The 18,248-nt window shown below is 44.2% G+C and overlaps 2 protein-coding genes across 12 annotated transcripts in view; both read left to right on the top strand.

Annotated features, from left to right (window-relative positions):
• Nucleotides 1-6,262, top strand: part of WIPF1 (WAS/WASL interacting protein family member 1) — a 53,071-nt gene extending 46,809 nt beyond the window's left edge. For all 6 annotated transcript variants that reach the window (XM_042822634.1, XM_042822635.1, XM_042822632.1 and 3 more), the window contains 2 exons: nt 227-340; nt 1,619-6,262. In XM_042822634.1, coding sequence (XP_042678568.1) covers nt 227-340; nt 1,619-1,674 — 170 coding nt within the window. In that variant the 3' untranslated portion in view covers nt 1,675-6,262. The remainder of the gene's footprint in view (nt 1-226; nt 341-1,618) is intronic.
• Nucleotides 6,263-12,272: 6,010 nt separating this feature from the next.
• The window catches only part of GPR155 (G protein-coupled receptor 155), a 33,329-nt gene continuing 27,353 nt past the window's right edge, over nt 12,273-18,248 (top strand). For 2 of the 6 annotated variants that reach the window (XR_006169404.1, XM_042821928.1), the window contains exon 1: nt 17,037-17,137. The gene's annotated coding sequence lies outside the window, so the exon portion shown is untranslated. The other 4 variants (XM_042821931.1, XM_042821932.1, XM_042821930.1 and 1 more) reach the window with 4 other exon arrangements.

Here is an 18,248-nt window from a genome sequence, read left to right on the forward strand (position 1 = left end):
CAGAACCTGGTTTCTAATTGTAACCATGGGAATAAACATATTAAAACTCAGTCCCAGTAAATAACCTAATAGGATGCTGGTTCAGTATTCAGCTATCAAAGCATTTTGCAATAGAAAACATGTAAGAAATTCAGTATTAGAATCAGTTGATTTTTCTGAAGCTGTATCACACAACCAACCAGTAAAATGCATCTTGTTCTGTTTTGTTTTGTTGTTGTTCTTTCAGATGAGTGGGAAAGCAGATTTTCTTTTCATCCTATATCTGATTTGCCACCTCCAGAGCCATATGTACCTGTGAATAGAAGTTATCCCAGTAAACTAGCAAGAAATGAAAACCGAGGTAAGTTTGTTCCACCTCTGGTGTTGGGATTTCAACATATTTTTCTAGAAAGTGTGAATGGGGAAGAGATTGGCTCCTGAGGTTTCAGAGCTTCTCCAACATCTTGTTTTCTTCTCTCCACCACACAGAAAGCACTAAATACAGGTTTGCAGGCACAAGCCCTTTTAAACTTGTACTACGGAGTGGGATGGGTGCAGTATTGTTTTCTTCCTAAGTTGTAACCTGTATTGTAAGATACCATTTTGGCCATAATATTCTGCTACAGGCAGACAGAGATGCAAAATCCCAGCTTCGCCTTCTGATTTTTGTTTGTCTGGTTTTGTCCCTGTTACTCCTCTTGGAACTCTCTTCTGTGACTTCTTTCTCATTCCCCGTCTAAATCTATGCATGACTCATTTATTTGTGTGCCAAAATCATCCTTGAGTTTTAGTTATTCTCCCTTGTTGGTGCATTAAACCCCGGCTTTTTTGTCTGGTTTTTTTTTTAGGACAAGTTGTGCTCTTCTCTCAACTTTTGGTTTGCTGAGGTCATTATATCAGGATGTGTTACACTCTTCTTCCAAGCTAAATTCTGTTTCTCTGATCACTGATATTGCTGCTGTATACATTTCAGCTTGATTTCATCTTTTTTGATCAGTGTTACATGCTGTTCCAGTTGAGTCTCAGGCATTCCATTAGTTAGCACCATTTGGCCTGGTACACCCAAGGATTAATTCACTTCTTTCACAATAGGTCACATCAGTGCTCATAGTTATCCTGTAATCATCTGTACACTCACATGTTTCTCTGTCTGTCCTGTTTCCAAATTATGAGGCTTTGGTGTGGAGCAGAAATTCCTGTTAGTCTCTCGCTCTTACCTTTCTTCCCATTCCTATTACTCCACAAAGAGAGTCAAAGAAAAAGTCAGTTTTGAATGAAAATCTTTATTTGGGGAAATATATGAAGAGCTTTGAAACATTATTTCTAGAGCTTGCTGCTTTCATTGACACGTGTTGCAAGTAGCACTGAAACCACATGTGTTTATGTAGTAAGAGTGACTGACCTGCTGACTTTGAAAAGGGAGCAAAGGACTGAAATGCTAATAGTTCCTAGGCATTTGGAGATAGCAGTAGTTACAAACTGAAGTTAACATTGTTTGAAGTTCTTGCATTGTTGAGTAAACTAACCAGAAACTGGAAAGATATTTTCTAAATGGTTAGACAAGGAAATGAGTAGATCTTCTGGCTTGGATGTAAACTTCCACTATAAAAAGTAACGGAAAACTTTCTTCTTTTTTCAGGAGGCTCTGGTCGAAAAGAAAGAGGTGTCCCCCCTCTTCCCCCTATACCAAGGTGAAGTGGGTTCTGGCCCTTTTTTGGGCGACATCTGTTTTACGAGGTTTCCTTCAAGTCAGCTCTCCTGTCCACGTTGTTGGAAAGTTGTCTGTTTTGCTCTGTTTCCACTTTTGGCTTGTCAGCTGGAATAAACTTCAGTCTATTACAAAAGTAATAGACAAAGCTTATGAACTATAGTTGCTCAAAGCTATAAATTTTGTTCGCTTATACTGCCGGCTGTCCTGAAAGGCATTTTATGGACCATGCCTGACATACATGCATCATGCTTACCGGGTCCAGCCCTGTCATCTTGAGAGTTCCACAGAGGTCTGGCTTTGAATTTAACGAGAGCTGGAACAAAGCTGTTTCATTCATGTGGGGTACAGTGGCTGTATTATTTGATCAATCAAATACAATACAATCTGTTTGCTGTTTATAAACCAACTGCCAGGGAATACTGTATAGCTGAGAATCCCCTGGAGCCTTCTTTGTTTGCCTGACCTGGTCCATCTGCTTCTGCGAGCCATACTCCTTCTACATGGGAACCAAAAGTTTATCTTAAATCTTTTCACCTCAGCTTAGTCAAGTAATTTTGTAATTTTCTATACAATAGATAGCACGTCCTGTCCTGAGGATGGAGTGTGTCTGGCCTTATTTTCATCTGCAGAGAATCTTCCAAAAAAGAGCACAAGTGAAGAATTTGGCAGCACAAAAATATCTTTTTTCACACCTTTTTTCCTTGTTTTGTAATAACATTACAGTTTTAATCACTTTGTGCTTTTCTACTTTGATATGGACTATCCTACAGTCATCCGTGTCCTGGATTATTGCAACGCACTCTTCCTGAGACTACCTGCAGAGAATTCTTCAGAAGTAGTCTTAGTGGAAATGCAGCAGTTATTGTAATTTTTGTTTCTGTAAAACATTTCTAACACCAGTGCTCCACAGACTGCTTTCCGTTTGTTTCTTTGGTACAATTAAATGATGGGTTTTTAATTTAAAAAATTTCCTGAGGCTCGGGTGACAGTCTCAGAGAGATTCTAGCTGACTCATGTAACAGCAGAGCAGCTGAGGTCAAAAATGTGCATAGGTGGAAGCTCTTTGATGTCATGAAGGAGGTCTGGGGTTAGTGTGTTCAAGTGGGAGCACGAGCTCCAAAATTTGCTATCTGCACTGGTTCAAGAGGATGGGAAGATTTGGCCTTCTGAGTTTACCATGAAGCCTGTTCTTTCAACCTCCACTGAAGGGCACCTCAGCAGAGAGCCGCGAGACTTATGCTGATAGAAGAAAGAGAAAAGTATTCTGACGTTGTGACAATCGGTTTGTATGTTTAATGGCTTTTGAATTTTGTGTTTGAGAAAAGAGTTCATCGAATGAGCGTGTTTTGTAAAAGGATCCAAATGCATGTAAAATGCCTTTGAAAATTTGGGGAAGGTTTTAATTCTGAATTTTTGAATATTGCCAAATCATAGCTCTTTGTTAATTGGACTTCTGAAGTTTAACCCTGAAAAATTTCTCCTCTGTCTCCTCAGCAGCATGCTTCTTGGGACCCCTACAAAGCCTATACCAGCAACCATGTTCACTGGGTAAAAAAAAAAATAAAAAAGTTAGTTAAGAAAGTGTTTCTCTAGTGTGAGAGATGTGATCCTAAGCTGAGGCTAGAATGAGGTTAGCCCTAGAAAATCCAGGGAATGTATCTGAAGAGAGCTTGAACCCCTCTGCAGTGTCTGCGTGTGGGGCTTCTTGCCTGTCAGTGGGCTTGGAGGGGCAGACTGCCTCTGTCCCACCACTGGGACAGTCACCAGGACAAGGCAGAGCTGGGTGCGGCCACATCAACAATTTCCTGGCCTTCTTGGTATTTGTTTACAAAATCTTGTTAGCTGTGATAGCATTTGATTACATACAGGTTTTTACATTTTTGTATCTAATGACATATTTTCAGTTACTATCTACAGTCTTGAACCTGCAATTGAGTGCGCAGGCGCAGGGATGTATCTACATCAAGTTGCAGGGTCGTGGCTGTTAGAGTTTCTTATAGAAATATTAATGGGACCTCCATGTGACAGGTGCACCTTGAGATCAAGCCTAGCTCAGTACTGCATTTCTATGTATTTTATGGATGTCACTTAAACGTGTGCACTATGCAAAGTGCCTGTCTCTTTGGCTTATTGTTATGTGAATAGAAGTCCAAATAAGATTTTTAGGATAATAACTTAAAGGATAAATTATTGTATTCATGTTATTAAACTGAAGCACTTACAACTTTGAGGAGCAACGTTCCGAATTTAAGAATACAATATTTTTGATACATTGACCTGCCAAATCTTTAATATCCAAACAGCTATGCAGCCAAAAAAAAAAAACTAGAAAAAATAAAATCCAAGAGCTGTACTGTGTCTTGTAACTTACCTGTTTCCAGTATGTCTGTTTTACTTCAAGTAAAATGCTGCAGATTGTTCTGCCACTCCTCTGCATCATTCAGAATATCCCGTATTTGATCTTTTCGGTAAGGTTCGCTGACCAGAAAGTCTGGACCTTAACCAGTGACTTGGCAAGTCAGATTCAGTCTCACTTACAATGGCTGCGTAGAAGGCCCTGTCAACAAGCTGAGGAACCCAAGGTGCCTGTTGGTTTCACCACTTCCTTGTACTGTAGAAACTTCCTCAGAACAGCTGTTTGGCATATATGTAAAGTACCTTAAAAATGCAGAAAGAGGTATTTTTTCAGCTAGCAACAAACTTGACTATTTGTATCTTTTGCAGTAAAATTCCCTAGTATAATCCAGAACAATGCAGCATTTTATCTTCCATATATCGCTTCACGTATCAATAGCTTTTTACAGTATGAGCAGTATTAAGGTATTTATTTCACTATGAAGTCTTAAAAAGAAAAAGGATACAGAACAGGTTGATCCAGTGGTGCCTTATGACTTTTTTAGTCAACTTTCTGTGTTTCACAAGACAAATGAAGTCGTCGTTCTTGCACATCCCAACGTCAACAGCGCTGATAGCAGCGTTGCACAGTGCTGCGCCAAGTTCTGCTGCTGGTATGTGCTCAGTCTGCTAACTTGAGTGAGCTGAATGTGTGGAGAGGTGTGGGTCAGCTTCCAGTTGAGACATGGTGGCACTGGTGCCATTGCTGGCATTGCTCTGGAAACCTCCTCTTCTCCAGGCAGCCCAGCTGCCTTCAGCATGTTTGCCTGGCGTTAAAGGACTAAGCTGGGTTCACTGCTTGCATCTGACAGTTACTGATTTTGTTTTAATGACGTTGTCTTAATAACATTCACACCTCAAAGCTTTTTTATGCCGTCACCAAGACTTGCATTGCATGACAGTGGCCATGAATGTTCATTTTTGTTTAATTTGACAAAGTAAATAAAATGAGAATAACTTTTGTAGTAATTTCTGCTCAGTATTTCTGTTAGGAAACGCAAGCTGTCTGCTCTGACTTTGTGCAGCAGCTGCAGGGAGAAAAGGTCCCAGTGATTTGTGTTCGGAGTTGTTGAAGGAAGCTCAGCTTGCGGCGCAGGAAGCATGTATTTCTGTAAATGAACCACTTCTTGAATAAGGTTGCAAGGTTCTCATTGAGAAGCCACCATTTCCCAGCACCAAAAGAGTCATAAAAATTGTTCTTTTCTGCAAGACTGAGCTATTAGAGAAGTTGCTTCAGTTGCCATTTTAGAAGGACAGCAGCAGTTCGTCCTTGCAGCACTGACTGCTTCCATGTCAGTTGTACGAGTAGTTCTCTGCTGGCGAGCAGAGCTGCTGTCGTGGTTCACATAGTTTGCAAGACAACTTTTTCTGTGCTGGAATACAAAAGTAGGAGGGGTGCATTTACCCTTGGATGCAAAAAGTGGAGTTGGATGATCAAAGTGGGGTTGTTTCAAGCAGAATGTTGGCTGCCAGGAGAGGGGAGCTGGGGAGAAGTGCACCCATGGAGGATAAGCCAGTTGGCTGGATGTGGGCACTCGTATGAAAGCACCGAGCCAGGTGTAAGCTGTGTGAGGTTGTGAATGCTGTCTGTCAGTGCACTCAGCCTGTCACTGCGGTACTTCGAGTCTGTACAGTGTGTCTTGGATGAACTTTAACCTTTCTGATTGTACTCACCAGAAAAAAAGGGAGAATCTCTTACTGGAGGTGCTCAGTAAGAGACGAAGAGTGGCTCGTGAAAATCTCTGTATGTCCCTAAGGGAACGCAGGGTTGCTCAGCCTGCCTGGTGGCACTGCTACCAGTTATGAACAGAGCGCTGGAAATGTGGGGAGTGCTGAGGGAAACCGAGAGGGCTGCATGCCCTGGGCAAGGGAGTGGTATGTTGGCGTGCTGACGTTTTGTAATTTGTGATACAGGTTCTGTAGCATAAACTCGTACGTGATAAGAAGGCACTCTAAGTTTGGACTCCAAGTTACACAGGGCTATAAAAGAGAAACATAACTTCCAGTGCAGGCTGAGCAGAAAGTAACACGTTTTTTTTTCAGGCGCTTACAGTTGGAACTTTTATGAAATATTAATCGAGTTCTGTGAAATTTTTCTGCTTAACATTTATCTTGTATGTGATTTTTTTTTTCTCCTTATTTTTCTATCCTATGCCAAATAAATTTTACTTTTATTTACTCGCTGGTGCGGCCTGTTGCATTGAGAACGTGGTGTGAGCCTGCATGGGTGTGTGGCAGCAGTGCAGCTCCTCACCTGCCTGCACCTCGCCTTGGAGCTTTGGGCTTCCACGTGGGGAAGATTAGGTGTCTGCAAGGAAAGAGAAGCCAGAGTTTAGTTTGGCGTAAAGAATATTAGATAAGAAGTGTGGGCAGTGATGCTGTGCTTGTACACACACCTTGCTTTAGTTATCCATTGGTGGGCAAAATCTCTAGGTGCTGGTTCTCAGCTTTGCAAGCCTGACACTTGCTATGAGGAGATTATATGGAAAATGTAGCATTTGGTGTTAACCACAGTTCTGTTATCTCCACTCTCTTGCCAAGATGCTCCCAGAGTATATCACGTACAAATGAAACCTTTCTTTTGGTTTTAGAGCCCTGTTCTTGGTATTGTACTTCATCTTTTCAGGAGATTTGAACCAGGTTCAACTCAGGAAGACTCTTTGGTAGAAGTCCAAAGAAGGCTCCAATTCAGGCCACAGTTCTGGTGTCTCTTTCAAAATTAGAAAGGTCATTTAAAATCCTGATCTAAAAAGCTCCATGCAGAAACTCACTGACCTCGCCAGGCTTAGCCGTAGGTTCGTTCTTACACAGCTGTGGGTCCTTTGGCAGCCATGAGGACCACTTGTTAGTGTTCCAATTTACAGACTGGCTGGGACAGAGGTTTCTGCGTTCTCCAGAGGCCACAGAAAGCCATGGCTCATCTGTATTTAAAGGTCCACCAGTGTCTGGGCTGTGTGGGTAGCAGGACAACGAAGGGGGTGAAGGCTGTGGGTACATGGGCTGCAGAGGAGCTGGTTCTGCAGGCTGAACTTGGCTGCAGCAGTCCTGAACCAGGACCCAAAGGTATGAACCCAAGGGTCAGCTAGCAAGACCACCTCTTCTGGGTTCAGTCAAAGGAAACATGCCTCTTTCTGGGTTTTGCTTGGTTCTGGGAAGAAGGAACTGAACTGAGCCATAACACAGCACAGACCTTCCTCCATTTAATTCAAAAAAGAATACTGTTGCTTTTAAAAGAAAACAAAAACAAACAAAACAAAAACCAGTATACTTTTAATGCTTGTAAATGCTCTCCAGTTGCAGGAAGGATCAAGCACTGGCTCAGCATCTCCCACAGCCATCCTGCCCTGTTACAGTTTGGCTGCACTGTGCATTGCTATTAGCAAATTGGTCCTGGCCAATCCATTATCAGTTTAGATGTTAAACGTTGCTCCAAACATGTGTATACAACAATTATGTATTTTTTAGGTTAGCTAACAAAACAGAACCCTCCAGGGTTGGGTTTTCTCTGTCGGATAGCCATTATAACAAGTGGTTCCTAACAGCTGCTTCAGCTATGGTACAGTTCTCTGAAAAGCAACCAAATATGTAACATGATGTGAGCTTCATACCAAGATGTTTCATTTTCAGTTGCACTCTTAGAGTGCCTATGAATGTTATTTTGTATATAATGAAACTGCTTTACACTTTTAAGTGAGCTTATCCTTCAACTTGTCAGGACACTGTAACCCTCCGGAGAAGTTCTGCTTGCTCTGCCAAACTGAGAGGGGTTGGTGCATATGCACCCTTGCCAGCTTTAAAGCCGAAGAAGTTATTTTGTTATAAACCAAGCTGTTTCTCCCCATGGGCATTCTATGCTGTCTGCAAACAGCTGTGCCTGTGCTCCCCTCCCTCTTGCAGAGATGTCACAAGAAACATTTTGCGGAGCAGATAGGGGCATCGGAAACCTTTTCTGTACCTTGTTGCTTATTATGCCTTTGTGGTATCTGTGCAGCTCGTTCTGTGAGCTTCTCCACACGTAACATGCAGATCTTTAACTTTGATGAAGCATAAAAGCAATAGAGTAGCACTTTGTCTCCAGACTGTAGATTTTGCAGTGATACAAATAGTTTCTGTTACTGATGTGGATTAGTAAAAGCCTTTAGCACAGAGATTGTACCTACCAACACATGTACAGATCTAAAAGACACCGTGGGGCAGCGCGTGCTGTAGGAGGATGGAGAAGTTTGTTGGTGCTTAACTCTGTGACATGCTCCTCATCTTTCTGTAACCACTGAAAGAAATCAGTAATGCTGCACTGTATCTCAGGAGGTGTTTATTTGGTAACCCCCTCCCATCATCTGTCTGGTGTTCAGGATGCCCTCTAGCACAACCTTCCTTGGTCCAGCCAGCAGCAGCACGGCTGTGTTGGTGCACTCTCCCTCTCTAGCAGCCCCATGCTGTGCAACCCTTTCATGACTTCCCCCAGTGGAGGCCAAACACTTCTTGTCTGCCTTACAGCCCCACAGGCCATGAGGAAGCAGCTTGATGGGATAGGAAATGTGACAGCTGTGTGAATCCTTCAGCTCTGACAGAGCTTGAGTTCCTTCCTAATGGATGGAGAAATCGATCTGCATTTTTCAAAGTTAAAAAAAAAAAAAAAAAAAAAAAAAAAGCAACAAGTTTATTCTGTTTTTTTCATAGCTGATGATAATGTATTTAAATGTTAATTTTTTGATGCCTAAGGCTATTTATTTCAACAGAGCTAGTGGACAGTCTTTTGGAACAGTTATGGTCCTGTAGTCTTTTCTTCCTGTATTCACAGTGAGGCTCATAACATACTGCATTTCAGCGGCAGCCCAGGTGCGGAGGTGCTCTTGAGGAAAGGATGACTGCCATGAAGACAGTTGGATTAGATCAGCAAACGTGTTCTGTGGCTGCTGCCAATGCTGCCCATGTGCACTATCAGTCTACTGAACAAAAACATCTCGATGGAGAGACAGACAGTGGTACTTCAGAGAAGTAGTAGGTAACTGCTACTTCAATTTTAAAACACATATGTGGCTTAAGATACAGCTACTGCAGAAGCTACATAACAAATCTAAATCAGAAACCTGTCACAAAGGCTGTCTATGTAGCAATCACACCTTCTACTCCACATTACAACATGTCACTTTTTAATTTTCATGTTTTTCTCTCTGTTTAGGCCGTTCTTTTATTTTTCTTCCTCAAAAAGAAGTTATTTTTCAGGCTTGCTGAGTTATAAGCTGCCTAAATGCCTTCCTCAATTGGAATATGGAACAGTTCCTTTTTTTTTTTTTTTTTTTTTCTCTTTCCTTTTCTTTTTTGTCAAGAGTGCAGCAGATTAGCAAAGAGTTGTCTGCCAGCAGCCCCTGAGATCAGGGCAGAGGCAGGGGCTGTGGTAACAGCGCTCCTTGCTGCTGATTCCCTCACTGCAACAGGGACCGCTGCTGCTCCCTGCAGCCAGGCCACAGCTCATCACTGTAAGGCAAAAATGTTCCGTCTGTGGGACCACGGACCTCCTGATTGGGCATTGTGGTCGCACAAGGACAAGTGTTTACTGTTATCATTCTCTCCATTTCAAATAGCAGCTTTCACTTCCCCTCCTTGCCAGTAGCTTGGGCTCTTTCTGAAAGCTGGGGACGTGCTGCTGGTGTCCTTTAGATACACTGTGGTCTCAGCTGTGCTGCAGGGCTGCTGCTGTGCCTTCATCTGTCTACTTTCCTTCTTGTTCTTCTTGTTTTTTGTTGTGTTGATTTTACAGGTGTGTGCTGTGAGGAAATGCCCACACACTTGTCTGCAGGCTCATTCTCCCCACACACTGCTGGACACTGGTATAGTAGTGGTGAACACTGCAGACATGTTTCTTCCAAGCTGCAAACAACTACTGATACAAGTGCAAGTGCATGATAATAATGAACAATCTTCTCCATGAGTGTTTGGTATGGCAGCAGGCAGGTGGGCCAGGTGAGCGGTTTCCCCACACTGAAAACTACTCAGCTCAGTGCAGAAGCCATGCTGCCTGCTGAGTGCTGTGCCCCGGGCAGCCCGGGCTATGTGCCTAATGGAAGGGCATGCTGCACAGCAAGGTGACAGCAAGGATGTTCCCTGCCGCCCTTACCAGGGCGTTTCACCTTGCTTTTCCCCCCAGCTCCTCCCTTCCCCGCGCCTCGCAGCCGGTGGTCAGGCCGGCGCTAGGTGGCACTTCGCGCTTGGCCTAAATTTCTCTCTTTGCAGAGAGCGGCTTTAACAACAACGCCAGAACTCGAGTGTTGTGTCAGTGAGAGTCGTTTTGTCTCCGCCACCCTGCCGGGAGCACGAGTAACTCCCAGCTCGCGATCTGTGCTCCTGTCGTGTTGCTGTTGGGAATGTGATTGCATGCTCTGTGCTGTGGTCCATCACTTCAGGAGCACCGTGAGCTTTGTGACTGCTGGGAAGGAGTTCACTCGGGACGAATACAGCCTCATTCTCCCGCGTGGTTACACAACTCTTAGGCAAGTAAAATGCCAGTATTGGCATAAAAATGATGCAAGAGAACAACATGTGTGACTCTGCCCTGTTTCAATTTAACCTGAAAATGGCGTGCTATTAGGGCCAAACTAAGAATTCGCCTGCAGCTGGAGAAGGAGTTAAGAATAAGCACCGAATACCTTTTGTTTGTTAATAGAGTCAAATGGCAATAGCACGTAGTTGTATGGAAGCCACCCTGACAATATTCCAGCATTAAAATAAGAATTTGCCCAAATATTTAAGAGAAGAAATTCCTTCTCATTGTGAGCCAGAGAAATAGAAAACAGTCAGAATGAGATCCGCACAAGCGTAGGAATGAAATGCTGGCCACAAAGCTAAAAGAAATGACAAACTGCTGAATGCAATCTGGAAAAGATATAGGGGAGAATCTAAGGATTACAGAAAGAGAAGTATGAAAACAGAGCAGGGAGAAAAATATCTGCAGTAGCTGAAGAGCTCAGCAAGGAGAGGGCTTACCTGTCACAGCTTGTGACAGGGGATCAGGTAAGGGAAAATGGTGTGGCAGAGATGAAATAGAGATGAAATAAGAGAACAAACTGTTGGGTTTCTATCAAGGAATATAACGCACTACATTCAATACGTATTTTTGGATAATGTTTAAACGATGTTTGTACAGATGCTTATACAGGTGGGATATGGTGTGATCACAAGTGGGAACTCAGTAAGTGCAGAACATTTTACAGAAGCTTGGGTCATATTCTTCACATATCTCCAGAGCTCCCCCTTTGTGTTGCAGCAGTCAGTTTTGCATTCCTTTCACCTGACAAAACAACCACTCACCGAATAAGAAACAGGTGCAGCAGATTCCATATCAGAAAGAGCTTATTTGTTCAGAGCATCCTGCTTTAACAGGTTCCTGAGCAAATCAGTATTTACTCTTGCTCACTTGCTTGTGTATAGGTGGAGAACTGTTTTATTATTGTTGTTATTTTTGTTCTTCATGCGAGTTAGGATGAACCTGTATGGTGTGACTGAGAATGCATTACAGGCTGTACACATCCAAAGAAGTGTGTGAGTATTCTCAGATCAAATAGGACCGTAGCTCTTACATCATATTTTTAATTATTTCATCACCTACTGTTAACATTGTGAATGTATGGAATTGTAAAATATACTGTAAGATTCTGTGCATGGCAGGCATGTTTTTAACTAGTATGTGAGACAAATTGAACAAGACTTGATAATTATCTTCCATGTAAAGAACTCAAAAACATTATGTTAAAGTGGTGGTTTGTTTGTTCGTTCGTTTGCTATGTGATATTCTTGTTGTTATTTTTCTTCAGCCTGGGTGGTTAACTTGTAAGTTCCTCTGTGACTGAGTCAGTCTCCAAGGTGATATACCAGAGACCAAATGTATGCATGCAGAATCTTCCACTTGAATGGGAGACACAGCAATGCTGCTATTTCAGAAGAAATCAGCTAGAGCTATTCTGAATTCCATTGAATTCAATGCAGTATAATTTGAACTTTTTTTTCTCGCTTTTTACAGCATTTATTTTGCTTATTGACAAGGTTCAGTTCCTTTCACCAGGCTTAAACATGTGTACACATTGCTGAAGCTTTGGGTTGATGTTCTGCAAGCTGGCTGTTAGCTCTTTTTATTGTCTTCTGTCACGTGCAGTGTTGGGAAGGGTACAATTGCACCCATAGGTATTTGAAGTGCCAGTAACAGGTGCCCATGTCTCAGCTGCAGGACCGTGGGATGTGAGCAAGGTACAGCAGAGGTGAGCTTTGCAACACCAATCCCAATGCACACATAGCCACACAAGAATACCACTTGTATAAACTTTCGTAAGCAGAGCAGATGAGAAAGGATACTGCTGCACAACCATAGGTGAGTGAATAAATAAGTATCTGAAGGAGGAATAATGTTATGCAAGGATTCCTTTGTGTCCAAATGGGACTGTCAACATTCTGTTGACACCCTCCTCTCTTCTATGGTGGCCAGCTTCAGGCTTACAGGCAGCAGTGCTTGGCACAGTGCTCTTTAGGTCTCAGCATCAGAATGTTCCCAGGACCATGGAGACTGGGATTGTCAAGTGTCAGAAGTGAGGGAAATTCTCCTCCAGAAGGCTGTTAACCGATTTCCTCCTGACCCACTCCCCCCTCTTCCCAGAGAAGAAATCCTGGGGCCTGTTGTCTTTCTATGAATACATTTTTCTTGGCTTGCCTTTGATGCTTAACTACCTCTCCAGACACATGTGCGATGTAAGCTATCATTTATTTTGCAGTAGCTGTGTGAGACAGTGCAAGTGATCAGATGATCTAGATATGGGTAAGTTTTGAGTTGTTCCTGAGAATGTCCTAAGAACAACTGCAAGAGGACAGATGCTTGAAAACAGCAAACTGAGCCCTGAACTAGTGCGCTATCTGTGGGCCTATTGCCAATTTTCACATAAAATTTGGCTTGTTCTCAATATCCAGAGCATTGAGGAAGTATTTTTCCTGTAATTCAATATAGGAAGATTACATAAGAAGTGTTTGCTTCTCCACCCATTGTTATAATTGCTTTGTTAGTAAGATGCCCAGATTTTCCATGCTGTTGCAAACTAGGTGCACAGCTGTCTGGAAATGACACAGAGATTGTACTTGTAGATTTCTAGATACATTGCATCCTGATTCATTTGCATTTACCAGCATTCTTTCTATCTTCTACCGTCTGTAATCATATCTATTCTTGGTAAAGTCACTTTCTGGGCAATACTTGCTTAGCAGTTATTTAGAGATGCTGGTTCTAAATTTTCAGTTGAGCGTGCTGCTTTGAAGCTTCCTCATGTAAGATGGGTTTTTTTACTGATCACCACCCCCTAGCAATTTGGGTCCAGGTTCTATTTGTGCTCTCTCTTTCTAGAAAGGAAAAAAAAAAAAAAAAAAGACTTCAGTGTTTTCAGAAATAAACTGGCAAAATGCAATTGCTTACAATAAATTCCTGAGGGCTATTCTTTAAAGTATTCCAGCAGTCTTTTCAGCTTTGAAACAAGTGCTTGGGATTTACCCAAGTAGCCTTTGCATCAAGTACGAAGATACATTTCTGGTCCCCTGAAAATCTGCCTAAATTGGCTCAGAATTGCGTGTCTTTGAAAGTATGTCTGCATGTGGTCACTGCTAGATCTTAAAGCTAAATTACCTTAAGCCTGCTGTCACAGAGAAGGCTAAGCTTCCTGCATAGTGTGGGTCCAGACCTGTTATTGTCTGAGGGCAGTGCCTCCAATGAAGGCTTCAGGCCAGCAGGGAGACACGCATAGTGGCTGCTCCTGGCTGCTTCTCGCTGCTGGGGCTGCTGCCCAGGTCAAAGAGCAGGTACTAGCTTTTGCATTCAAAATGAGTTCACTGCTTTAACGGCCTGTAAGTGGACGGGAACATCTGATTGAGGTGGAGGCAGAACAAAAATCAAGGGGAAATCATTTTGTGGCTATGTAAGGTGTGGTTTGGGAATGCTGACAGGATCAAATGTAGATTTTGGGGACAGCTTTCAGTCTTAAATTTACTTTTACAGTTACTGGAAAACCTGGCTTTGCATCCCTGGGATACAGAATCCTCTTTGTTGTCCTTAGTTTACAAATGCCTTGACAAGAAGAGAGAGGCTGAGGGAACTGGGATCATTCCGTTCGGAGAAGAAGAAGCTCAGGGGAAACCTTGTTGCTCTCTACAATGACCTGAAAGGAGGTTGTGGCAAGGTGGGAATCAGCTGCTTCTCCAGCTGACAGTGATAGGATGAGAGGGAATGGCCTTAAGTTGCACCAGGGAGGTTCAGACAGGGTATTAGGAAAAATTTCCTCTCAGAAAGAGTGGTGAGGAATCAGAACAGGCAGCCCGGAGGCTGTGCTGGAGTCACCGTCCCTAGAGGTGCTTAAGGAAAGGACAGATGTAGTTTGTAGGGACAACAAACTTGGTTTAGTGGGCAATACTGGTGTTAAGTGGGTGGTTGGACTAGATGATCTCAGAGGTCTTTTCCAGCCTGAATGTTTTTATGATTATAAACTCAAGCTGTTAGAATGAGACTCCACTCAAATCAAAGCTATATTTGAGGGCAGGGGAGAACACGTGGCTCAAATAAAAAGTTGATTAGGCATTGTAGGAGTGGAAAGAGGGTGCTGAACAAACAAGGCAGTGTCCTCTGCTGTTCTGTAGTTGTTTTTTATTGGTGGTGTTTGTTTGTTTTTCATCTCATCACGTACCTTGGGTATTACAATACAATTGCGTGTGTCCATTCCTCAGTGTTCTCCAGGGGAAACTCAGGTAAAGTGCACTTTCCTGGTCTGCAGTGTGTATGTTGCCACTGAGATGGAAACAGCCCAGCTTCCCATTACTGCTCATGCCCTAGAGAAAAATCATGCTTGCTTGCAGATGGGTATTACCTGCAATCAGTGAGCAGCCTATTCAGCCAAACAAAAAGTACTGAAGTGTAACCATAATTTAAATACTTTATTAAATGTTGAATTGTTAGTGACCTTTTAAAAGGAGGAGATTGGGAAGTATAATTTCTTAACATGACTCTTTATTGCAGTCTGGCAAGCCTTCCTTGCTTCTCCCCAAAGCTTGTCCCTCCAAGGCATGCTATTTCTACAGGGACAAGTGCTAGGCAGAAAGCCAAAAAATCTGAAAGATCCCTTTATACTTTGTATTTCCAAATCCATTTGAGTGGTCTTCGTATGGTGACAGAAAAATTTAACAACAAATTAATTAATAAAAGTGTCTCCCTGAACAATGTTTGCCCCAAAAACTCTCAACCTGAAGTTATGGAGGTAGATGTTATCCAAATGGTTTTACCATGACGCAGTGGTAAATGTGTTTGTTGGCCTATCTTTTGCACATCCTGGCTGGTCTTTGGGTCAGTTTGTGTTGGCCAAATGGGGGGATCAGATGGGAACAAGAACAAGAGGTTGGGGAGGAGGTAGGTGCTTACTTCTGAGTCAGCACTGCTGCTGAATGGTGGTCTGGGTTTGCACTAACAGTCTGCATTTGTAATGCAGTAACACAAAAATGATCTCATTCAGCACTGGTGCATTTCATGTTTTTATTTAAAAGGAAAGAGAAATCTCTACACACTTAAATACCTGTCTGCATTGTTTGTGGGACTTTTTAACCCTTTCCTGGTCTTTTTATTTTCCTTTAATACAACTGTATACATAGTTGTCGTTGCTACTGATATTGTTAATACATAGTGATTTGTTTCTGATAAGTTTCCTGTAAGTATTTTTACAGTAGAGCTTGTAAATTGAACCCACTATGGGTAAAGCATGTCCAACACATCACTCATAACAGCCCTTGTTTTGTCGCCTCTGAATGTTACTTGAAAGAGGAAGAAGAGTGGTCCTTCTTTGCTCAAAGTTTCCAGTTTGCTGGGGAAACTACCCAGCATGTTGTCTGTGGGCATTGCAGCTGCCGGACAAGTTGACTTCTTCCAGTTTGGACACCTGTTGTCAGCCATCTGCTACATGTAACAAGCTGGTCTGGGCCAAATGAACAATGGAAGAAGATAGGCGGGATACAGAACTGTGAATTTGCTGCCTTAGTGACAGCAGTATCTGCCTGAATTTCTAGAAAATAGGCAGTTCCGAGTGCTGTCTCCTCAACCACGTCAAAAATTGGAAACCACTAGAAAGCTGCATCCTCTTTTTCATTGTTTGGACCCTTGGCTATTGCCAGCATTTAGGATTTACTGAGGAAGCAGTTAACTGTCTGAGCCAGCCTTGGGCATCTGCTGCCATGTGGAAAATGAGGCTGCTTTTGTTTCTGAACTCTACAACGGCAGAAAAAAAAGTTGAAATTACTGCAGGAAACTCAGCACGTTGATGCAAACTTCTGAGAGTACCAAAGAGGAAATCAGTCGTGACTGGTTTCCATGCTGATGTACGGCAGACCTATTTGTGTGGCTTTTTGCTCTGCCTTATTATAACGTACTTAGAAAGAAAAAAAGAACCCAAGCGGCACAGGTGCCAGCAGGGGTTCGGCTCTCCGCCTCTCCCGGTGCACGGCGCCGAGGCCCGGCACCAGGCGGTATCGGGAGGCGGCAGCCCCCACTGCAGCCCCACGCGGGGAGCCGGCCCCGCTATCCAGCAAGGCCGAGCCCGGAGTGACGGCTCTGCGAGGGCAGATAAAGTCAGTCAGTCTGCGCAGGGCCGCAGAGGCCGTCGCTTCGGCGGCCGAGGAGCCTGCGGCCCTGGGAGCAGGAGGCCCGCAGCGGGGAAAAGCTGCGCCCCGGGGAGAAGCTGTAGGCGGCGGGGGAGCGTTAGGCCCGGCCCCGAGGGCGAGAGGCGCTTTCGGGAGAGCTCCGGTCGCCTCCCGCCGCTGCGGAGAGCTTCGCCCGGCCGCCGCCATTTTGCGGGCCGCGCTCCCCCCCACGGCTGTCGGACCGATCCCTCCCATCCGCCGCGCCGCCGCCTCGGGAGGCGGCCGGGCCGGGCCGGGCTGGGCTTCCCCTGCGGCGGGCGGTGGCCTGGGGCCGTGGAGTGGGCCGGGCCTTAGAGAGGTGCTCAGCTCGGCCCTCTGTCCGCACACCGGTGCCTACCAAGCGCTAAGTAGGTAAGCGGCAGCCGCCTTCCCCATCCTCCGGCTCCCCCATTTGTTTGTTTGTTTGTTGTTTTTTCCCCGGGACAGCTGTCACGAGCCATAGCGCCGCTATTCTGTTGCGTCTCGCGTTTGTCGGTGGAAACGCCGCGTGCTGGTGTCTGGGCGGCTGAGGAAAGGAGGGCGGCGGGCAGGTCCGGCCGCAGGAGGGCAGGAGATGCTGCATCCCTGCACGGCGGTGTGGCAGCGAGGTGCTTCTTTGGGGCTGCTGACAGCAACGCGTAGTCTGCGTTCTGAGAAGTGTTTTGCCGCTTCCTTCACAAAGATGCGTCTGCTAACAAGCCCTAAGCTGAGCCTGATTGAAAACCGAGGGACGGCATGGTATTTTGTGCTGTAGGCAACTGTTGCTTCATTCTGACGAGCCTGACCAACTGCCTAGATGGAGCCTGAGGCAGCGATAGGCACTATTGAGGCCACAGTTCCTCAGGGCTTGGGGTGCCCCAGCACTGCCGTATAACCACAGCACAGGAGAGCACTGGGGAAAGAGCATGGCCTTGCTTAGGTGCTCAGAGATGCTTGCAGCCTCAGACCTCTTGTGGCAATGTTCAGGTTGTGTGCCAGTGGAGGGCTGTTTCTTGGGTTAGTTGCTGTTGGGGTTATTCTCTGTCTGCTTTCTTGGCTCGATGAAGAGAAAAGCAACTCGTGGTTAACTTGCAAGAATTGGAACTGTAGTAATCACTTCTTTCCACTTCATTTTATCATTGTAACTCTCTGAAGTTGCTTCCTGTTTGCCTTACAGCATAAGCTGTTATTCAAAAACACTTATCTCAGTTAAGGGGGGGGATGAATGGTAATTTTTCCTGCCCCAGTCTGACTTTCAGCCTCCTGAATAAGTTGCCACCTTTGGGATGTTCCTTCATCACATTCAGGTACTAAAGTCACAATGTGGGTTATAACTTATGAGTAGTCTGTGCAGACCTGCCAGCACCACCAGGATTATCCTGAAAGTGGTGACAAGTGAGACCCTGAGAGAGGATGTACACTGAGGTGTCTTCTACAGTGTCTTGCATAGTCTTTAATTTAAGTAATAATTAAAATAGAAGAAGAAGAAGAAAGATATTTTCTT

The sequence above is a fragment of the Centrocercus urophasianus genome, unplaced genomic scaffold, assembly GCF_019232065.1.
Source record: "Centrocercus urophasianus isolate 14NV4802_14NV808 unplaced genomic scaffold, USGS_Curo_1.0 seq_20, whole genome shotgun sequence".
In the NCBI taxonomy this organism is placed as follows: domain Eukaryota; kingdom Metazoa; phylum Chordata; class Aves; order Galliformes; family Phasianidae; genus Centrocercus; species Centrocercus urophasianus.